General features: G+C 55.8%; 1 protein-coding gene across 1 annotated transcript in view; it reads right to left on the minus strand.

Annotated features, from left to right (window-relative positions):
- Positions 1-21,295, minus strand: part of RASA3 (RAS p21 protein activator 3) — a 75,419-nt gene extending 54,124 nt beyond the window's left edge. Inside the window, exons 1-3 of the mRNA XM_077753948.1 lie at positions 21,183-21,295; positions 10,869-10,972; positions 944-1,038 (exon numbers count right to left, since the gene is read on the minus strand). Coding sequence (XP_077610074.1) covers positions 944-1,038; positions 10,869-10,972; positions 21,183-21,280 — 297 coding nt within the window. The 5' untranslated portion in view covers positions 21,281-21,295. The remainder of the gene's footprint in view (positions 1-943; positions 1,039-10,868; positions 10,973-21,182) is intronic.
- Between the last annotated feature and the right edge of the window lie 2,347 nt (positions 21,296-23,642).

Here is a 23,642-nt window from a genome sequence, read left to right on the forward strand (position 1 = left end):
GGTGTGCCGGGAGGGGGGGCGGGGGCTCCTCAGCAGCTACTCTACTCTGGGGATCCTGTCCGAGGCACCACCCGGCTGCACATCAGGTACCAGCTGGTATTCACAGAACCCCGCTTTACAGATGAGGAAACGAGGCTTGCTGGGGACCCCCGCCGGGGTATTTCCCTAGCGGATGGGGCCACTGGGCTCTGAGCCAGGCCTGCCGGGGCCAGACGTTGTGCTGGCTCCCGCACGCTGGCCGAGCCCTGGGGACTCACAGGACCGCTGACGACCGCGCTCGTGTGTCCTGGTGCCGGGGCAGTGCGCTCTCCCGCCTGGGGACTCCAGACACCGGCGAGGGCTTAGGGGCTCAGCTGGGAACCACACAAGCAAGGTCGAGGGAGGGGGAGGCTGTGGGCCACCCTCCCAGCCAGTGTTGTCCCAGGGCTTGTGGGCCATGGGCAGGGCCCATCACAGGGAAGGGAGGGCCGGGAACAAGGGCCCTGCAGCCCCCCTGCTGGGCAGCGCCTTCCACGGGACGGAGGTCAGTCCCAGATGACACATGGCCCAGAAGAGCCCAGGGGACACTTCAGACAACGGGAAACTTGGTGACTGGTCACTTCTCTTCACTCCAAACCTTGCTTTGCTGCATTCGGGAGCTGGAAATGCACATGGGCCCTTCCAGCAACTGGGACCCGCAGCGCGAGGCTCTGCGTGCTGCTCCCGCCCCATCTTCTCTTTACCTTCAACTCTGTAATTATTGTCCTGTCCAATTTTATACTTGTAACGCTGCTGCACACGTCACAGTGCCACAATAACCACACGAATAGACACAATTAACAGGCTTCACTACAGACCAGAGGACACGCTTGCTAACCACTGTCCCCGATAAGACCCAAGTCCTGCATCTGCCTCCGCAGCACCAGCCGCATCTCCTCCCGCAGGGGCTCCACCGCTGCCTCACCTGCACTTCCGAGTCCGCATCCACGTGCTGCAGCTGGAACCACGTGTCCCTGTTGTGGTACTTGGGCAGGTCCTCCTTCTGAATGGCCACCTTCCCTACAACACAGACGCCGAGGAGAGGCAGTCACGCAAGAGAACAAGCCCCCCGAGACAGTGGGGCCCTCTCCACCGTCGCTGCCAGGCTCTCCCAGGGGTGTGGCCCGCGGCAGCTAACTGGGTACACCGATTACACCACGCTGGCTCCCTTCCAGTAGGGTCGGCACATGCGACATCTCATCTGGAAAGCCTCCATGCGACCTGGCCGGGGGCACCGCCCATTCTGCTCCTTGATGTGAGGTTTCAGAAGGAAAGGCTGCCTGTCTGTCTGGTCCCGGGGAGCTCGGAAAAGGCCACTCTGAGCCGGAGGCAAACGAGAACCAGGAGGTGCAGAAAGAGGCCCTCACAGAGCTCCCTGAGCTGCCCCCACCTCACAGAAACGTCTGAGGAGCAAGGGCAGCCGGGGCCCCTCTCCTGGGCAGTTACGCTGAAGGCATCAGACGGGTGCCCCCACCATGGCCTGCACCAACCCCGCCCCCTCACGCCCACGTGCTGGCCTCCCCAGCCTCCCCCCCTCGGAAGCCCAAACCCGTTACTCCTGGGCTGGTTGCTTCTCTGGGCACAACCGTCCAGCCAGCTCTCCGAGCAACCCGTCCCTGAGGTGTCCCCTGCCGACACACGCCGCAGGCATCAAGAAACTCTCTTGCTAAGCTCCTCTGGGAGTCCAGTGTTGTGGGAGAACCCCGGTGGGCAGAGAGAAAGGTTTCCTCCCTGACGGCTTTCAACCTGGGGCTCCAGACCCACCAACCTACCCACGGGGCACAGAGGAGCCTTTGGAAGACAGCACAGCGCCGAAAAGCCTGTCCAAGTGTCAGAGGGCTGGGGTCTGGAGACCTGAGACAGCTTCCTCCCGCTGTCGCTGCCTTCAGCCCCCGCCCCCCCCCGCCCCTGTCCATCCGCCAGTCATCATTTCAGCCTATTTGTATCACTGCATATTCCCCAAGGGAAGGTCACTGTACCTTGCACCTCCCAGCCGAAAACAGCCCTGGGAGAGACCCTGGAACCATTCCACCGGGGCCCATCGGCAAGGCCGGCCCCGCATCCTCCCCCACCAAGCGGAGGCAGCGGCAGCGCCCCTGCCCACCCGGAACCCCCACTGGCTCAGCTCCGACCTGGAAGAGCCACCTGGAGCCAGACCCTGCACGGCCACAGACCGCACGACACATTAAAGCCACTGCTCACAGTTGACAGGTGGCCACGGAAGGGAGAAGACAGACAGCGAGAGAGCAGGTGCAGAGGCAGAGACACGTAGCAGCAGAGCCGCACAGAAATGTAGACAGAAGCCCAGATTACAGGCCACCTGGGATTTCCTCCAGCAGCACCAAGCTGTGGGGCAGGGTGGCTCCCTGGGGACCCCCACGCCTTCCCCCCTCAGTCCTCCCCCTCCCCAGCACCTGGCCTGGTGGGTGTCAGGCCTCTGACCACCCCCTGGCACACGGCCACCAGGCAGATGGGCGAGAAAAGACTGTCCCTCCTTTGCAGACCTACGTTGTCCCCACACTGCGAGTGCGGTTTTGAGTCTCCGTGGAACAGCCACGTGAAAACAATTCTTGGAATTGAATCGAGCAAATACATTTCATTGAAAAAAGATAAACCTTCAGACTGTGATTAGCTCAACTGGATGGGAAGATTACATTTGAGGTTTGAAATTTTAAGTAACTGCAATAATTTTATGAGCTTTAGTTGGAATAGGGAAGGGCCACATATTTAATGCCTATGTGAACCCTACAGCGTACACGTCGGTGCTTACACAGAAGTATACAAATGTGTCCTCTTTAAACAGATATATTAGTGTTTCTAAATGCTGTTTGGAGACCATACCTAACCTACAAACTATAATATCTACTTAAATGTGTCCCCATCAACCTGAGTGACAGCAAAAGTCCCCTAAACCACTCTGGGCCTCACTGCCTCACGCGGACAGCGGTGCTGCCTCTACACAGCGAAACCCGCACGCATTGCTTCCTCTCTGGCTGCTACACCTGTGAGGGTCTGTCCAGCAGAGGAACATGCCAGCTGGCATGACAGAGGGCAGGTGACATGAAGAACCAGGTACAGAGGTGTCAGAGGGTGCAGGGAGGTGGACCTCAGAACCTGCGGGAAGGCTAAGCTGACTTAACAAGGAACGGGCAGATGCCTCCTGAGACGAGCCAGTGGCAGAGATGCTGTTACCACCCCGGCGTCCCAGCTAGCGCGTGGAGGCGAGAAAAGGAGGCGAGGGCATGAACACTGGGGAGGGAGAAACGAGGTCTTACTCGCAGAATCTGTAGAAGCTAGTGGGCACGTGTGCTCAGCAAGAGCACAGAGCACAAGTCAGCGCACACAGTCAACGGTGTTTGTCCACACAAGCAAGGGTAATAAAAACGGAAATAAAGGGGTGCCAGGTGGCTCAGTTGGCTAAGTGTCTGATTCTTGATTTCGGCTCAGGACACAATCTCAGGGCTGTGAGATCGAGCCCTTCATCGGGCTCTGCACTGACAACGTGGAGCCTGCTTTAAGAGTCTCTCTCTCCCTCCCCCTCTGCCCCTCCCCTGCTCACGCGCCCATGCCCTCTCAGTCTCTCTCTCTCACTCAGAAAACAAACAAACAAAAAAAACCCATGAAATTAAAAACACCCAACAATACCATTCACAAAATGATGCTTTTATGGCTTGTGCCTCTGGTGTGCTACCTAGAAATCTTTATCTACTCCATCAAAAACATAAAATACATAGGGATATATTTAAATCTATATATATATGCAAGATGCATATATTGAAAAACGCATACCACAAACACTGAGGAGAGATGTTAAGGGAGGACCAAGCATGTGTCCCATTGCAGGGTCCAAACAGATGTTAAGATGTTAGTTCTTCCCCAAATTGATCTACATACCTACACAATCTTGGTCGTGTTGGAAATTGAGAAGCAGATTTAAAAATGTTGAGTGACAACTCAAAGGGCCTAGAATAGCAAAACAAGACTGGAAAAGAACAGTTGATGTGCTCACACGGCTGGCCTGAGACTGGATTTGAGGCTGCAGCAGGCTCTGGTGCAGGGCCCTAGACCAGGGGGCCAGGGTAGAGGACCAGCAGCAGACCTGTGCATGTGAAGTCGGTGGTTCTCAGGGAGGCCTCGGCGTAATCCAATGGAGAAAAGATGGTCTTTCAACAAATAAGGTGCTACAATCTGACATTTATGAGGAGAAAAATGAACTTTGTGTCATGTGTGCAATTCACCTGAAACAGATGTAAATGTAGGAGCTAAAACCATAAGCTTTTTCTTTTAAAAAAGGAGGAGGAAGTGGAGGGGGAAATCTTCATTGCCCTCGAGTAGGCAAAGATTTCTTAGATATGACATCAAAAATATAAACTATTAAAGAAAGGATTTTGACAAATTAGAAATTTGTCAACAAAATTAAAAACTTCTGGTCTTCAAGAGATCCTGGTAAGAAAATAAACAAAATGAAAGGAAATATTTGTAAAACAAATCATCCAATGAAGAACCTGTATCCAGAATACACACAAAAAAACTTTAACAACTCTGTAATAAAATAACCCAGTTAAAAGGGCAAAAGATTTGAACAATTTACCAAAGAAGAGATACAGATGGTAAACATATGAAAACGTGCCTCATTCTTCATCACGAAAATGCAATAAAAACCATACTGAGACACCACACACATATCAGAATGGCAAAAATGGATTAACGATAAAAACGGCCAATTCCGAGTGCTCGGAGAGGCTGTGTGGCACCTGGGCTCTCACGCAGCTGCAGAGAATTCAAGATGGCGCGCTCACTGGGGAGCACGACGTGGCAGTCTCCACCAGAGGCAGACACACACCACGGGGAGGGGGAAACTTTTTCCTCCTACCCTTCTAGGTTCTCTAGGGCTCTGCAACAGAGGAAAGATTAACAGAGGACAACACACGGCAGTTTATTAACACATCTCTCTCAAACACACACCAGGAAACTCAGCGGTGTGCAGGAACTTGTGCTTACATAACATCCTAACCTGAAACAACAAATGTTCAAAGAAGAGACACTAAGGAAAGGTCTTTGGGGGTCAAGGGCACAGACTGCAAGAAGGGGCCAGTGGAGAGAAGGGCATCACGTCGACCCCTCTGGTGTCCTCTTGAGGCTAACAGGGCTCTAATCTCGGTGATTAACTTCTGTACCAATTCATGCCCTACTTTTAGGGCAGGCCGGAGATCTTCTCTCGTGCCTGCTTATTCTCAACGGCCTTCAGCTCAAAGTAATCCTTATGCCAAAGTACGTGTTTGGGGATGCCAAATTCTGCCATCTTTCAATACTTAGACACTGTGGCAATCTGCCTCTTAGGTATCTTCGAAGAGGAATGAAAACATGCGTCAATATAAAGACCTGGTATAAAGACACAGTGTTGCTGGCAGCTTTATTCACAACCACTAAACACTGGAAACAACCGACACTTGCATCAAGGGCTGAACTGGTAAACAACAGCACATCCATACAATGGGATGCTCGAGCATACTAGATAAAGGAAGCCGGACACAACGGCTCATGTACTGTGTGGATCCATTTATGTGACATTCTGGGAAAGGCAAGACTAGAAACAGATAGCACATGCACAGCTGCGCAGAGGGTGTAGGGAGGAAAGTGCGTCCCAAGGGGCCCCAGGGAAGTTCTGGGGGATGGAGACAAACCTCAGTTGTGGAGCCGTTAACACAACTGTTGACACCTGTCAGACTCCACACCTAAAGGAGGTGAATTTCACTGTATAAAAATTATATTTCAACAAAGCTGGTTATAAACAAAAGAATAAAGGTCTTGCTTTTCCATCTCCCCTTCAGTAGAGAATCTGCAGGAAGCCACTGCCAGACCCGAGCCAGAGGGACAGCTGGAGAGATGGTGGTTTGCACCAGGTCCCCCAGAGGAAGTCGGGGCTCGAGGACAGGGGTGGCCACCAGAGCCAGAGGTGGGAAAGTGGGAAAACGTCCCAGCCTCTGCCCCACCCCCAGACGTCTGCCAGCCCTGATCTAACTGGAAGCCAGATGGTTGGAGGGGGACAGCGTGGGGGCGAGGGGGGGCACCCAGGAGCAGTCTGAGGGGCACAGGGTCCACTTACTAGAATTCCACGTACCAAGCGGCATGGACTCAGGAGACAGTTTCCTGTTTTCATCACCAAAACCATCAATGCCGCTCTGAGCCTAGGTCTGCACCGCAGGACTGATGTGCGTTGGTGCAGTTTGAGCCTGAAGGGGAGCGGCCACACTTCAGTCTGTCCGGCACCTTGCCCAGGTTAAAGGACATCCACGAAGCACTGAAAGCAGCTGCTGGACCCACATGCCAAGACCACTTACAGGTTAGCAGTGGATGAAACCCTGCTCTGTATCAGCTCCCTCTGGTGCTAACCCTTTCTGGCCTGGGAAACCTGACTGCCAACCACATGCACGGGAGGGACCCATGATCGCATCAGGTCTGCGCTCTCCCACGAGGGTCACTTCCACTTACCCCCAAACCCACTCTCGGTGCCTCTCACCTGCAGCTGACCTTCAGCCCGTGGGGGCAGGGGGTGGACCAGGTCAGGGCACCCGGCTCCTGAAGCTTTGGGTTCAGTAATCAGCCCTCACTATTAAGCTCCAGGGTCCAGATTCCAGAGGACACCTTCACTGGGACACACATGCGGCGGCACCAGGGAGCCTGGAGGTGAGTGCAGTTTCCTCCAGGCGTGCGATGCCATCAGACCCGACATCAGAAACCCCGGGAAGCCAGTGACACTGACTGACCCCATGGCATGAACTTATACTCTCATCGTGGTGACAACATAGTCACTAGTCATAACTTTAGTCTCTCCTGGGAGACCCAAGTCGCCGCTTATTTCTACAGCTGCAAAAATGGTGGCTGGGCATCTATGTCCAACTGCCAACGTGGCAGTTTCAATGCCACCAAGACTGCTAAGCCCTGATGCTGCTGGTTATCTCCAAAAATGGCCGAAGCCTGGGGGCACCTGGGTGGCTCAGTCAGTTAAGCATCCGACTTCGGCTCAGGTCGTGATTCCATAGTTTGTGAGTTTGAGCCCCACATAAGGCTCCATGCTGCTGTGAAGCCCGCTCGGGATTATCTCCCTCTCTGTCCTTCTCCTGCTCATGCTCTTTGTCTCTCTCTCTCTCTCTCTCAAAATAAATACACAAACATTTAAAATACTTTTAATGTGCAAAAGTATATTTTATATGTTTATATATTTTAAATATTTTTTATATTTTTTAAATTTTTTCCCCTTAGGATTACAACTCAAAAATCCCTTCCTGTATCTCCAAAGATTAATCAAATCTTCTTCATTATAGTGTGATCTGAGCCAACACGGAAACCAATACTGTCCGCCACTTGCAGGTCACCTGTCACAGCTGTGCCTCCGACCCACAGAACCACCGGGCGAAGTGTCAGCTTGCGACCAAACCACTTAGCTCCTGCACTCCTCTCCTTCCTCCCCTGAGCCCCTCCTTTTCCTCCCTGAAAAAAAACCTTCGTGCCCCCAGCAGGTGCCGGGCAGAGACAACCCGGGCTCTGCCCCCAGAAGCGCCAGGCCGTGGCGAGTCCAGGCCAGAGAACACCGGACGACAAGCAAAAGAACAGCTCGAGCAGGGAAAGCTGGAGGGGCAGGCAGGGGGCTCAGCTGGCCATTCCCGGGCAGGAAGCGTGAGCCAGGAGGAGGTGGGGAGACGGGCCTGCGGGGGGCGCCGGGCAGGGGCGGCCACGTGTGCCGGGCCAGGAGGTTGAGGGGAGGCCCCGGGAGAGGCACTGGGAGGGATGGGGGGTGGTCAGAGTCCACATACTGGGTTGGGGGCACATGGAGGAGGGATCCCTTGATCCCTTGACAAGGCAGGGCACTCACGGCAGGCTTAAATGCCAGGCTGAGAGTCTGGGCTTCACCTGAGGGGAAAGGGAGCCTGCAGGAGCTGAGGAGCAAGGTGGGGCGGTTAGATCCGGAACCTGACCTGTCTCTATCCCCCGCCGTCCACAAGGTCTTAGCAAGCCCAGAATTCAGTGAGGTCTCAACACAGCAACTGCACACGGGGAGCCCTAATAAAGCTTCGGTGCAGCTTCACTATCTGCAGCTAAGCCGCCCCAGCCTGCACCTGCACAGAGGCTCCTTGCCGCCCCTCCTGGCCTCCCGTAAGCCCCCGGGTCTCCAAAAGTTAGACTTCATCTCACTTAGGAAGACCAAGGAGAGGCGTGGTGACGGCTGCCGGGAGGGGACCCAGGTAGGAAATGAACCTCATACGGGGACTAAAGTCAGAGCTCACATGTGGTTCAAGATCCTGAAAAGGAAACCAGGTGAAGGAGAACAGGAAACGACAGAGCACGGGACCGGGGGGCGGGGCAGGGCAGGGCTGTGAGGCACGTGGACAGGCCGTGAGGGTCCCTGCCCCGCTCCTGGTGCACACAGAGCAGGTGTGGAGGTCCCTGCTCCGGCCGGTCCCACCACCGAGCTTCAGGAACACGACCGCACTGACCCAGCAGGCGGCTGGTGCCCAGAGCCCCAGGGAAAGCAGGCATCTGTGTGATGAATGCTCCGACGGGAGGTTGGGAAGTCACCTATCACACACCAGCAGGACGAAAGGGGATCCAGAGCGAGAGCAGGTTCTGGGGTGATGGGCGGAAGACCCCCAAAGGGCCAAAGCAGTGTGGGCACACCCCCTCCCACCATGCCTCTGCTAACGCTGGTAATCACTCCCCTACAAATATGACAAGAGATGCTTGGCTCATTGCTTAGCTAGCTGTGCATCTTGTCCTCTCTGAGCCCACTGCTTCTTCATATAGCAAGTGCAGGCGGTACCTGCTGCCAGGAGTTATGCCCGTGAAAATACCAGGCAGTGGCTGGCATATACATGCGTTCAGCACATGTTAGTGTCCTTTTGGCTGTAAGAATCATCTGAGGAACTCCGCAAAACTAGGGAGGTCCAGATTCAGCCCCCGAGGGCCTGGGCCCACCAACATGGGCGAGGGCTGGGTGCCTGGGACTTAACACACTCCTCAGCAGCAGAGAAGTGTGCCGCTTGAGGAGAGGCTGCACATGAGCTCACAGCTGCAGGGCTAGTCAAACATCACAAAGTGGAGGCATGTTTAAAAGCCTTCTGGTGTTAGGACAGCGTGGCAGGCACCCCATGCAGGTGGTGGTCGGCGTGGATGCCCGCTGGGACCCATGCTCGTGTGCGTGAGTGGAGACAGAGAGGCTACTGTGGATGTTGAAACATTTAGTCCAGATAACAATTTGGGTCAGATTACGAAAGGTCTTCAGTGCATGCTACAGAGTACAGACTTCCTTCTCTGAGCCAAGTCCAGCAGTGCAGCTACAGGTTTGACAATTCCTTCTTTCCTTCCATCCTTCTTTTTTTTTTCTCCTATAAATCAGGCTCTAAAATGGAACCACATAACTCTCTCTCAGAAATAAATTAAAAACCACTAAAAATTTTTTTTTAAAAAAACATCCATTCTTTCAACAAATGCTTAGTGACTGTCTTCCAAGCCAAAGTCGGATGTCAGGGAGAGACAGGACGTCCCTGCTGGGCCCAGGCTGCCCTGAGCTTTCTGGTGGGTGCAGAGTGATGCCAGGGGTCTGCTCTGCGGGGGGGGGGGGGGCGCTGCAGGGAGCACAGGCAGCTGTGCAAGAGCAGAGGGGGAGAGGGGCAAGCCCCGAGGCCGTGGTCCAAGCAGAGCGCAGGGGAGGGCGCCTCCACTGGCACCGGCACCGGAGAAGAGCGGGCTCCAGGGCACTGGGTCCTGGCGGGTCAGGAGGAGAGGGAAGTGCAGGTGTGGGTTTTAGCTGCGGGGGAGGAGCCTTGGACAACCAAGCACCAGGGGTTCGGCATGACAGCCACGGGGGCCGTGGGGCGGGCACACCAGCAGGCTGGGCGCTACGGACGCAGCAGGGAAACAGCCAGCTGGGAGCGGCGGCCGGATGGCGAGGCCAGAGGCTGTGGGGGCACCACTGCCTCAGCGCCACTGGCCGGGACGAGGTGGCCCTCACCGACTACGCAGGCGACCTCAGCAGCCAGGATGCCCGAGAGAGCGGGAGAGGGGCATGAACACTCCATGATTCAAGCTCTATCGCAGAGCTAAGCCCCCCAAATGTCACCCCAGGCGTGGCCACGGCCACAACACAGGTGTCACACGGGGCCTGGAATCTAGCAGCTACACTTGTGCCACACACAGCCTCTCAGTTCCCAGTTTTCATACCACAAGGAACAGGAACAGGCTCTTCCTGGGACAAGGAGCCTCTGGATTTGAGGAGGCTCTGCCATTTGACACCCCTCCTCCCTCTCCGGAAGTGCTCCCCAAGACACTCACGCCTCTGAGAGCCCAGGACTGGCCCAGTCCCCGTGGAGGGCATCGGGAGTCAGGGACAGGTGCGTCGGGGGAGCGTGGGGGGGTCCTCTGCACACTGGGGACAGTCATCTGGGGACAGGCTTGGGGGTCACTGTGCCCTGACTTTGAAGGACAGCTCTGAAACCTTTGCTGGTGTGGTCTGGTCTCTGCCATGTGAGCTCATGGTGTGAAGTCCCTCTACACGTTGACGGGTACGGGGCACTTAGGCAGGTTGTCCCATGGACGACACAGGAGGCCCGTCCAAGCCACGGGGGACTTGGGAGGCCTGCCCCGGCCACAAGGGATGCACAGCGAGGCCAGGCCAGTGGGCACTGCCACTTCCCACTGCTGCTCAGCACAGCCGGAGAGGCCAGGCCCACAGTGCTGCCGGGCGCCGCTGGCTCCGAGCAGAGTACCTGGAGGAGACGCCGGCTGCCGGCCAGAATGAGACCCCGTCCGGAAGAGGCTGAGGAAGTGAAGAGAACATCCATTTAAGTACCTACCTATGATGGAATCCCTTCGGAAAACATCTCTATCGAAAATGTAAAATGACAGGTGCCGAAAACTCCGAGGAATTTCGCAGTAGAAGTCTTCTCCGTAGAAGGGGCTGAGAAATAAACAGAGTGGGCTCTGTTAGACTGTGGGAGCAGCGGCCTTGCCATCAGCCGGCAGGTGCAGGGAGCCTGCAGACAGCGCCAGCCTAGGGCCCTCACCTCTACATGCATCACGAACACCCCACTCTGTGTTCATTTGTGAGTCGTGATATTGTGGTTTGTTCACTGGGGTACAAACGTGGCCCCCGTGTGGCCCCAAGGCCCGTCACACTGCGTGAGTGGCCTATTGTGCCGGCGGAGAGCTCCACGCAGTAAGAGTGGCGTCCACCGCGTGTGTCCAGACCACTGCGACACTCTGAGTGTCTGGGGCAGTGGCTGGCAGGCCTCCCCCTGTGCATTAAAGTAACACTCAGCACCCCAGTTTCAGACCATGCCCCTCTCTTCCCAGAAGTCGGAGTGGAATCCACAGTTCTCACCGGGGACAGGACCCCTGCCCACCGAGCTGAGGCTCCTCACAGACCCTGTGCGTGAGTCACTGTGCAGGACGTTCAGTTTGGGCAGAGAGCCAGAGGCCCTGTCATTAAACAGACCCCGACTGCTCTGGGTGGGCAGGGCTGAGGTCAGCAAACGTGGCTTGCGGACGCGGGCATCCCTGCGCCGGGCCTGCTTCAGCTGCTGACAGGTGGCCTGCAGGTCACTGCAGCACACAGACGGCTGCCTCGGACTTTGGTGTGATTCCACCTCCACACACGCTTACGGCTAAGTTCCACAGCGGAAACACAATCGGCCAAGGAAGAGCTGGAACAGTAGCGTACGCTGGTTAGGAAGTGAACAATGTTCGCTCCTGCTCAAGCTGGAAAGGTGGACAGCGCGGCGCCCGGAGCAGAAGTTTACAGCGAGGGACACAGATGTGCCCCCAGAGAAAACGGGAGAGGGCGGGGTCAGCCCCCAGGCATGAGTCCAGACCATATTTCATCAGTCCTGAGGTGACCCCACCCCACGTTTAAGCATCTCCGGAATCAGATGTACCTGGCAGGCAGTGTAAGGAAGGACTGTGGCCATAATAAGCCTCTCAGAACTGATGCCACAGGTCCCTGGAATACAGCGTTTTTGTGGCATGATGTGCCGTGGCTCCATGTGGCACAGTTGGTATCTGCTTCCTACCACTCCGCCCCAGCAGGAAATAATGAAATCTCCTAAAACACAGGCACCTGACGTGTCAGTCAGAATCACCCAGCTCCACACCACATTTCAACTCACTTTGTAGCTTGGGATCAGCTCAGCATGGCCCAGTTAGCCCCAGAAAGACCGAGCAAATGGACCCATGCTGGGGCTAGAAGGAGACCCCCATGAGGAAAGCAGACCCAAGACTTGGTCTCTCGATGCCAGCCCCCCAGGTTGGGGATGCACCAGCCCCTGGGGGGTGCAGAGGGCACATCAGGCCAGCCCCCCAAGTTGAGGATATACCAGCCCCTGGGTGGGGGTGCAGAGGGCACGGTCAGGCCAGCCCCCCAGGTTGGGGATGCACCAGCCCCTGGGGGGTGCAGAGGGCACAGTCAGGCCAGCCCCCCCAGTTGAGGATACACCAGCCCCTGGGGGGGGTGCAGAGGGCACGGTCAGGCCAGCCCCCCAGGTTGGGGATGCACCAGCCCCTGGGGTGGGGGGGTGCAGAGGGCACGGTCAGGCCAGCCCCCAGTTTGGGGATGCACCAGCCCCTGGGGTGGGGGGGGTGCAGAGGGCGCGGTCAGGCCTCTGCCCTCTTTGCATGGTCGGGACAGGCTGCCTGAGCCCCAGCCCGGCTCGAGCTTGGCATGAGGCAGATGCAAGGAGGAGGCCAGTGCCCTGGCCTGGGCCCCCCGTGCTCTCCACATGGAACCGCCGTCACTCAGGCTGCAAGTCAGAACTATCTGGACAGGCTTGTAGGACACGTGGCTGCCCGGGACGGCCCCCGAGAGCCCTCTCCAGGGTGATGGGCCATAAAACAGGAATTTTTAATCCCACACCACATGACTGTCTGACACAGCCGCCAGGCCATCACAGCCTCCAAACCAGCCGCATGTTACCCCGGGCAGCACGCGATTCTCTTCCATGACAGGGAACCCACCTCGTCCCCTGGGCGCACCACTCGGGGCCACGCTTCATCCTAGAGGCCGTAGGAAAACGCAGGTGGTGTCCACACCTGGGGGACAGAGGCCGAGGGAGCCACGCTCCAGTGACGCCGGGCCCTGGGCAGCGAGCTCGCGCTCCTGAGGGGCTGGTGGAGTCCGGCAGAGCCCAGGCCTTGAGCTCGAAGGCTCTGTCTGCGGGTGCCAGGTCCCCGAGCCCACACCCGTCCCAGCTGAGCAGAGGCACCTCAGGAAGACTCTGCCTTCCAGGCCGTTGGTTCATAATCAGACTTACACGTATATTCCAAGAACTTCCCTGTGCTTCTTCACTCCCTTCTGGTCTGAACTGCTTGCTTTAAAAAACACACACATTCATGAATACAAATGTTACCTATAATTTTTAACTAAAAACAAAAAAATAGCTTTTTCTTCATAAGAATGAAATTGTATTGAGGATTTTACATTATAAAATCAAAAGTAGGCTCAGTAGGATGCCCGGGACCAAGAAGACGGAGACTAGCATGCGTGGTGAGCCCTCCCTTGCTGCCTGCAGGAGTGTGACATGGTGCGGCCACGCTGGGGACGGTGGCAGTTCCTCAAAGTGGGAAACGCAGTAACCACGTGGCCCAACAAACCCCACTCCCGGATGTACAGCCCAGCTCAGTGGAAACACACGTGCACACAAACACTTGAACGTGCAGTGTTCACACCAGCCAAAAAGTGAAACAACCCAAAAATCTGCCAACAGAGGGTCGGATATGCAAGGTGTGGTCCGTCCGCACAGGGGAATATCGTCAGCCACAGAGAGGAGACGCCCTTTGCCACCTGCCGCCACGTGAGTGCACCTTGAAATCATGATGCTCAGGGAGAAAGGCCACAGAAGGTCACACACTGTGTGATTCCATTTTCATGAAGTGCCCCAAACAGGCAGATGTGCGGAGACAAGAGCCAAGTGGCAGCTGCCGGGACCAGGGCACAGGCAGGAAACGGGGGCAGAGGGACGGGCTTCTTCCCGGGGCCTGGACATGTGCCACGCCGACCGCAGCGATCGCTACAACTCCAGATAGACACACGGAGCTCTATATTTTAAATAGCTTAACTGTACTGTATGTGTTTTATGTCTCGATAATGCTAGTTTTTTCAAAACCAAAAATTTTTAAAGTACATAAAGATGTCAGAAAGTGAAAACCAGAGTTACCATCATAGGAGAGGCTGCTAGATTTTTTTCTCTGAAGATGCATGACTACAGAACAGAGGCAGATACGGACGGAGGCACATATATTTAGATGGAAGTAGGTTTACGTTATGAATCCTGATGTACAGTCTGCTTTTCCTTTGATATCATGCCATGGGCCGCTTTCCAAATAAGTACATAAATGCCTGTCACCAAAGAGCACCTGAGGTGTGAGCAGGCACCCCTGCTTGATTTGTCCATGCCAACCCCGCCGGGCACCTTCTAGCCTCACCGCCTGAGTGGCAGGAGGGGCTGGGGTGGGCCGCCTGCCCGAGAAGGACCCCCAAGCTGCACTCCCTTGGCAGAAGGGTGCTCGCGGTCCAAGGGCTTCGATGCATGACTCCCCTCCAGAAAGTCGGGCAGTCAGCCCCGCACCCACCCACACAGAGTCGTCCCAACATTTACAAACTTGCCTCGTCCGAAGCAAACCAAGCGTGCGGCTTCCACTGGCAGTATGTACGTCAGTGCCGTCCAGCACCAGCCGGACCTGCGTGAGCGCGCCTGCTGACACGCCTCTGGCCCATGCTCCATTAACGCCCGTCTGTCTGTGTTCAGATTCACCCACTGAAAACTTTCGAATTTGTGTTGCGGATTAGAAGACAAGCAAGTGACACACAGCACATACGAAACACCTTTTTAACTGGAAACACCACAAAGTTGTTAATCATATGTCATCAATGGGCGAGGATGGGTGTGTGGTCCTGCCTTTTCCGAAACGTACTCGGCAGAGGACCGGAGGGACCCTGCCCTCAAGAGCAGAGGCTGCCCGGGCAGAAAGGCGTTTCAGAAAGACCAGCCATGGTGTCTGTGGGGACAGGATGGTGGACCGCAGCTGACCCACGTGGGGTGTAAGTGGGCTAGGCCTCACCGTCAGCACCTCTCCTCGGAGTGTCCCCCAGCCCAGGACACACCAGCACGGTCATCGGGACAACCGTGTTCCAGAGAGAAGGGAAACTGAAGTCTCCCGTCCCGCCCTGCTCCGTGTGCCCAGCAGCACAGTGTCTTCTTTCTGGTGAACTCAAAGGGGCCCCCAGCTCCCAGACTCCCCTCCTTTCCCATTAGTGGCTTAACCTGGGGTATCTCTCTGCACAGACCGCGCTTTGTCCCCAAACAAGGTCAGCAGCCATCAGATGTGTGATTAATGCCCTGCAGTCAGCCCGCACTTGCAGCTTTAGGGCTCCAGGAAAGCAGCCCGAAGGACTCGGCTTGCCTTAAATACCACCATCTGACAGAGGAAATTAATGCGGGCGGCAGCATCCGCCCCTGAGGCTGGCCAGAGTGACAAGCTCTTCCCTCAGTAATTACTGGGAGAAGCTCAGATGGAGTTTCACAGAATCAAGTGAACGCTCACAAAGAAAGCAGCAAACACCTCCTGCCGAAAACGGACTTGATCTGGAAGGAGCTCCGACAAGGAGGAACCGCCTGCATTCCTCCCCCTCCTCCCAGGGCCCAGATGTGCAGCCCAGCGGTTCAGACAGGGCCTCGTCTGGGACCCCTGTCGTGAGTCACTTCCCAGCATCTGTGCGAGGCTGGCACCGCCCTGCGCGCACCAAGGCTGCTCGCCCTGTGGCCACGATGTCTTCTCACAAGAAAAGCCCTGCTTTTCTCCAGTTTCATGCTATGTCGCAAATGCCTGAGTCCCTTTCCCACATCTGTGGGGGGGGTGAGGGGAGAGGCAGGCCCGCCCCAGCTGGGGGAGCTGGCAGATCCTGGGGAGACGGGAAGGAAAGAGTAAGGAACCCCGCACCGAGTGGCTCTGTGAGAGGTCCATTCTCAGCATGGTCTTCCTGACTCAGTCTGAGCGATCGATGTGCTGCAGAGAAGGCCCCAGTCTAGGGTAGAGCATCCAGAAGCAGTGGGCCCAGGCTCCCAGAGGGGATGCGGGGCCCACCTCACAGCCCACTACGAGCTGGGAGCCAGGCAGGCAGAGTGCGTTGTCCAGAAAGGGCAGCAGCCCATCTCCAAACAGCTCCGAGTTCAGCTAATAACATGTGCATGTGCTTAAATCATTAACTGGAAATGAGATGAAAATTTCATTAAACCAAATACCATTCAAATGTCCACAGAAGAGTCAGGGACACAGAGGAGCCATATGCTGGCACTGCCCACACAGACCACTCAGCTCCACACAGCACTGGGAAGGCCCGTGATACATTGTTCCAGAATGGAGCCTCCACTGCCACCTATCCCCATGGCGCTCAGAGGCAGGAGGAAACCCTTCCGGTTTCTTCCCACTTCCTTCAAATGGTGACTTTAAAACTCCTTTAAAATCCCCGAGTGGCCCAGCTCCCTGGCATGTGTGAGCCTTCACCGTTAAGAGCCCTTTCCAGAAACTTCCAATAAGACGTTGCATCTTCCCAGCCTCCATGGTGAGCCCCAACCCCAACTCATGTCACCACCTGACCCCTTCACAGAAACCCCGGAAGGGGCAGCTCCTGACCAGAAAGCTTCTCTGTCCCTGAAAAGGACGGGACGAAGAAATGCATGTTGGGGTCGCACGGCGCTCTTGCAACTGGGATTGGAGGGTTGGAGCTAAGCCTCCCCCAGGAAGGAAACCAGGCAGGGACCAAGCAGGAAATGCACACAGGGGGTGCCACACTCTTCCGCGGCACCAGGACCCAACCCAGAGATTCCTCCTGGAGCACCCCAGGACCATGAGGGGGGGGAAGGATCCCACCTGGAGCGCCCCAGGACCGTGGGGGGGGGAGGATCCCACCTGGAGCACCCCAGGACCGTGGCGGGGGAAGGATCCCACCTGGAGCGCCCCAGGACCGTGGGGGGGAAGGATCCCACCTGGAGCACCCCAGGACCGTGCGGGGGAAGGATCCCACCTGGTGCGCCCCAGGACCATTGGGGGGGGAAGGATCCCACCTGGTGCGCCCCAGGACCGTGGTGGGGGGAAGGATCCCACCTGGAGCGCCCCAGGACCGTGGGGGGGGAGGATCCCACCTGGAGCGCCCCAGGACCGTGGGGGGGGAAGGATCCCACCTGGAGCGCCCCAGGACCGTGGGGGGGAAGGATCCCACCTGGAGCGCCCCAGGACCGTGGGGGGGAAGGATCCCACCTGGAGCGCCCCAGGACCGTGGGGGGGAAGGATCCCACCTGTTGCACCCCAGGACTGGGGGGGCGGGGACAGATATCTGCCTTGAGCGCCCCAGGACCTACTCCAGCTGGCAAGGAATGTCTGGGCCTAAGGTTTGCATTTAAGTCCAAAAAACTTTTTTTAAAACTTTAAGTGGAAAAATTGGAGGTAAAAGTAAGCGTCAGGAGAAAACGTTATGGGTATAGCTTCATAAATCAAAGTCAGTGTTTGCTCATCAACAACTTGGTTTTTATTGACAACTTCTGAGAAAATGGACTGTGTCTTCCGAAACCACAGTCTCCTTCCTGTCCCTTTCAGATTCAGCTTCTCCATCCTCAAAGCTGTGGCTGGAGCTCTTGAGGTCTTCCCTGGTTTGGTCATTCCTACCACACTGCAGTGCTGTTTTCTGAGCAACCTGCATCTTTCAGGATGAGCAGAAAGACGCCCTCATGTCACAGACCCACGTGCCCTTTGACTTCCAAGTCTGAAGTGCACACCCATCTCGCTTCCAGCGTCTTTCGATGGGGACGTTCTCAGCAAGAACGACAGGGTGTGAAGCGCTGTAAGCACGCCCATGCCAGCCAGCGTGGTGTTGAGCTAGCTCCTCCTCACTTTGCTCCAGAAAGTGGTTATTTTACTGTCTAACTTCTAACTTGATGTAAAAAACCAAAGCCAAAAACATGCAAACAAAAGAACAAAAATACCTCTCCAGAATCGCACTGTCCCTCCCCCGCAAACAACCACATTGACATTTACGTCCACATGTTCCAGACCGTTTGGGGAACAAAAGGAGACCCTACAATGAGCACAGCTCTGGGACCCGCCCGCAGCACAGCGGACGCCACCACGCCGCACGGGGCAGCAGCTCCCAGCCGCCAGGGCCCAGCTCTGCAGGAAGACAAGAGGGGGCCGCGAGGCAGGGCCCTGCGGTCGGTCCCTCCCCCGCCAGATGGCAAGGCCAAGGAAGGCAGGTGAGGGGAGCCAGACGGTGGCTGCAGGAGGGCCGTCCGGGAGCAGCCGTGGGGACAGGCTGAGCACAGCACCTCCCCCCCGCCAGGGCTGCCAAAAGGGAAGGCGCGGCTCCGATCAGGAGCCTCTCCCGCCAGGAGCTGCTCACACGTTCTGTGGGAACAGGGAGGCAATGTCGTCCTCGTAATAACCATGTACACTGACAAAGAGATGAAGACACTAGTACTTTGTGGAATATTCTTGCAAATGAGTGGGCTAACCCAGCACTTCAGAGGTCTTGTTTTTAGCTTCCTTTGTGTCGGCACCATCAGTACGCTCCTTTCACTGGATAAAATGGTGATTTCCCCCAGGGTACCCTTCCCCACCCCTGCTGCGCAAGCAGGAGGTGACCCTCCCAGACAGGCTCTCGGCGCACGCCCCGTGCTGTCCGTGACCTTGCTGGTCCAATGTCCTGGAGCCTTTAGTTTAAATAAACAGTAAGCAGATAATGAGGTGCCATTTAAGTGATGACACAATCACAACCCTAAAAAGTTACACATGAACAAAGTTCATTCTCAACACCAGCAAGGTATTTCCCGAGTAAGAAAGAAACTTTGCCCAAAACCACCCTTTTGGAGGAAAGGGCTCGTTCGCTCCTACAAGCAGTTCTGCAGGCAACACTCTCCCACCCCCGCTCTCCCACATCAAAGGGAAAGAAAAAGGAAAGAGAAGAACAAGCCGGGGCCGCTCCCTAAGATACTGGCTGAGTAATCACTAGTGAGGTGGCAGACATGAGTACTGGGGACACAGTGTGGTCACAGCCCACTGCCGCCCAGGGGACATCCACCCACTGGTGAGGAGGAGGAGGGAGATCGGTGTCCCCTTCTCCCTCACACATTGGGTCTGCACTTCCTGCTGAGTCCAAAGACATGCTGTGCAGCAGCTGAGCTCGAGGCTTACCCTGCCCCAGAGGCCGTGGAAGCCACGGCTAGAGCGCCATGTCCCTCCACGCTGCACGCGGCCCAGCCAGGCTAGAGCGCCATGTCCCTCCACGCTGCACGCGGCCCAGCCAGGCTAGAGCGCCATGTCCCTCCACGCTGCACGCGGCCCAGCCAGGCTAGAGCGCCATGTCCCTCCACGCTGCACGCGGCCCGGCCAGGCCGCCAAGCCTTTTGGCTCTTTGAGTTCAGAGACCAGGTGGAGGCTCTTCATTTCCCGGTGACTTTGCCAAATGAAGGACTGGATCTGAGAGGAAATGCTGAACCTGGTGGAAGGGTGCTGGGGTTGCAAGATGTCACGGCCATGGCACGTGAGGTGGGACTTCCTTGGAGTGACGACTTCCCCTGAGGTGTGGCGGCTAAGCCCTGCCCACACTGGAGACCTTCCTCATCGCCAGCTCATGGCCCAGTGTGCCCACTTCCTTCTGTCTTGCAGCCGCCAATGGAGTCTGGGCCTTCATCCTCTGGCCTCAATACCGGCAGAGGCCTCTGGACAGGTCTTCTGCTCCTGGGCTCTGCCCTCCAGCCAAGGCCACTCAAGCCGGAATCTTAAAATAGCACCTTGTTCCAGCTGCTCTCCCGTATGGGCTCCTACCTTCCTCTCTCCCCTCACCATGGGAACCCTCAGGAGGCACGTTTAGACACCATTCGGTCTGTTTGGTCCCTAAACGTCTCCTCATCTCTCCTTTGCATTTCTTTGTGTACTTGGGGTATAGCTCAAGTATGCCTTCTAGTTTATCGATTCTCCCTTCAGCTATATCCCATCAGCTATTTATTTGTCCACAGACTCCTCAGGCTTTTCACTCTCCTTCCACCGAGTACTGCAGAGAATCACGCATGAAACACAACCACGCGCACTTGGCCCTGAGCGCTGATGGCGCCAGAGCGGATGGAGAGCGAGAGGTGTCCCCAGGTTTCAGGGCCAGGAGATCCTCAACAATGTGTAAACATTAAATTCAGTCAGGGGTCTGGATGCATCGTTTGTTCCCACTTCAAGGAGCAGCACGCAGGACAGAATTCATGTGCTAAAAATGTTCTCAGATCCCAGCTGTGTGCAGGGACCCCCACAACCCGTAATTCTTAACCTGAAGGTAGAGCCGCAGTCTTTGCCAGGATGCCTCGGGGAGCTTCCCCCAGGCCACAAATCGCAACCCCCACCCCCTGCTAACACATGCATTTCGGGGTCCTCTCCCCCCGCACCCCATGTAAAGCGCTGTGACTTTTAGGGCATCCTCACCTCCCATCCCTGGGTGTGGTCCAGGGGCAGCACCCCAGGGCACCGGTTAGGGATGAAAATTACGGCCCATCCTTCAAGTTCTGGGCAGACATCTGGGTCCCAACAAGCCCTCCAGGGATGCGTGACCCCGAGCGGCTGACCTTGAGAAGCGCTGACGTGCCCATCGTGTGGCAAACTCCTCAGTGTGAGGCCCTGTTACATGCTGCTCCTTCCAACCAGACCTCCTCTAAGTCTATCAGGGATCATTTTCCAGGGCTCTCGCCCCTCGTGAGCATTTACTTCCCTGCCCATCTCAGGTATGTCTCTCTAGGAAAACTGAAAGGAGGTAGTAAAACAAAAATATTCACCGTCTCAAAATGCTTGATTGCTGCTCTGCGCTCGGTACACACCTTGCAGCTTATCTCTGACTAGAAGGTGCCCCCACATGATCCTGTAGCAGGTGAGCGGCCCCACCAGCACTTTGGGTCCCTGCGCCGCTCAGTCCTGGGCATTGCAAGCACTTAGGAACAGCCCCCAGGCGGCAGCGCACTGCCCGGAAAACCAGAGCTGGACGGGACGTGCCAGCTGGCTGCTCACGCGGAGCAGCGGCCGGTGGCCCCAGGCCCTGGCATTCCCCCTGCAGAGGGAAACTTATCAGGTGAGCCAACGGCAGACATTACCAGAGCGATTTCTCCACGATTTTGGTCCTGAAAACCTCTTCCTGGTCCAGGTTCACGGTGCAGTAGCAATCTCGCATCTTGTTTGGCCCCGGGTACATGGGAAGGTTTTTGGCTTCACCTAAAAAGCAAATGTAAATAACACCATCAACTCGGCCCAGAATCACAGGCACATTTCCAAATAACGGCTTTCTTTCAGAGCAATGCACCTGCTTTCACTCTTGTACACTCAGTAGCTCTTTTATTTTTTTTTAAGTTTATTTATTTATTTTGAGAAAGAGAGAGAGAGGGAGAGAGAGCAAGCAGGGGAGGGGCAGAGAGCAGGACACAGAGAACCCTAAGCAGGCCCCGAGCCATCAGCACAGAACCCAGCGTGGAGCTCTAACTCACAAACCGCTAGATCGTGATCTGTGCCAAAAGCAAGAGTTAACTGACTGAGCCCAGCAGGCGTCCCCCACTAGTTCTTTAACATCCTGGTTTTCTTGTCACCACAAGTCAAAATATAAAAGTGAATACTATTTGCATGACTAGAATGCAAGGGAACATGCACATTAACCTCCAAAACAGACTGACAAAGTAGGAATCCACTGGCCTCTGAACCGGGGCTATCAGTTTTGCTTTCTTCACACTAGCCCCCTTAATTTTGTTTAATGTTTAAATGATAGTAAGATACATGTAAATTAAAATTATTCATCTTAACCACCTTTAAGCATGGAGCTCAGCCGTGTTAAATACACTTACACTGTTGGGCAACCAATCGCCATCACTTTTTCGTCTTGCAAAACCTGAGCTCCGCACCCCTGCCCAGCCCTGACACCCACCCTCCCGCTCGCTCCAGGTAATCCACAGAAGTGGGACCACTCAGCCTCCGCCCTGGCGACCGGCCGGCCTCACTCAGCACAGTGCCCTCAGGTGTCGCAAGTGTCAGGGTCTCCTTCCCTGTCAAGGCTGTTGATGGGTCACATTGTGCTTGTCCACTCATCCCCTGGGTCACTTTTTAGTCTGAATTTGACTTGACAGCATTTGACTTGACATGTCAAAGTTGGGGCAATAATTAAGGAGGACTCTTTTTCATTGACAAAACTGCAAACTCCATCCAGCTGTTTAAAATGCAGAGCGATTAGCCAGTTAGAAGTACATCCCAAGGGGGGGCCTGCTGCGGGCTGTGGGCCGAGTGTCTCCCCCTCACGGCCCCTCCTTCACACGGAAGTGCGACTGGAGAGAGGGAGAGACACTCAGGCAGCAGCATGGCCAGCCAAAAATGCCAGACTCCTCACTGACCCTGGGTCCGTCTAGAGGTCATCACGAGAAGCACAATCTAGCATCATCTGCTAGAAACTCACAGCGAGCATGAACGGCGGGACCAAACGGGCCGTTCGCTTGCAAACTGAGAGCGGCAGATAGCTTGCAACCTGGACGCTGCTGCCCAGGCGACGCCTCCTCCGAGGAAGCAAAGCTGCACACACTGCTGCCTCGCGGCGGCCCGCCTGGCCTGCAAGCCTTCTGGGCACCTGCAGGCACCAGACTCAGTGCCAGGAAGACAGGGCAGGCCTGAGAGCCCAGCAGCGTGCCAACAACCACCCGACGTGGCCAGCAACGCCTGTCACACCGCGTAGGACCGAACTGCTCGTTCTTGTCAAAATCGAAAAAACCACCAGAAACCAACCCCAACCCGGAGCACAGGTTCCTCTGAGCTCAGAGCCAAAGCCACCCAGCACACACCGCCCTCCACATAAGTCCAACGGAACCAGACATCATACTCACTTGGCGGAAATTAGCTCATTTAAAAGATGCCACTTCACAAATGGGTGTGCAAGGGCCCCCAGAGGGCAGAGATCAATCAGCTCGATTTGTTGGAAGCTCTTCACTTTTCATTTAATGTCAGTGCAGAGTAGAACAGCGGGTGAGTAGAGGGCCCCGCCCCGGTGGGGTTTCCTGTGCCCGCACGGCCTATTTCTGACCAAAGCGTTCCTCGAGGATTTCTAAGAGCACCAGGTGTGACCTGTGTGGGTGGCCCCTTCCTGCACAACATGAGACCCACTTCCCCGAGCCTCAGTTTCACCAACTGTGAGAACATGAGAACACACTAGCTCTCAAGGCTCCTCCAACACCAAAACGCTTTTAATTTAAAAGATTCCAGAGGTTTTTCTTTTGGGAATCATCAATGGCTCTTCGTTGGTGAACAAAGAGAAATAACAGATGAATGTTTTCTTGTACGGCCACCTCAACACTACAAGGCTCCAGAGCACACCAGTCTTACATGAGTCGAGCCCATGAAAACACGGCCAACCGGGTAAAAGGCACATGAATCTGAGCCAAGCTTCAAGTCAGCCGTTAAATGTCAAAAAACAGATTTTGTGAAGACTCCTGGCAGGTGTGAAAGGCCAGAGGAACGTGCATGTGTGGCCAATCCCAGCACCAAAGGCTACGGCGGCGTCTTCAGGAAGAATGGGGGGGGGGGGG

The sequence above is a fragment of the Crocuta crocuta genome, unplaced genomic scaffold, assembly GCF_008692635.1.
Source record: "Crocuta crocuta isolate KB4526 unplaced genomic scaffold, BGI_CrCroc_1.0 scaffold31, whole genome shotgun sequence".
In the NCBI taxonomy this organism is placed as follows: domain Eukaryota; kingdom Metazoa; phylum Chordata; class Mammalia; order Carnivora; family Hyaenidae; genus Crocuta; species Crocuta crocuta.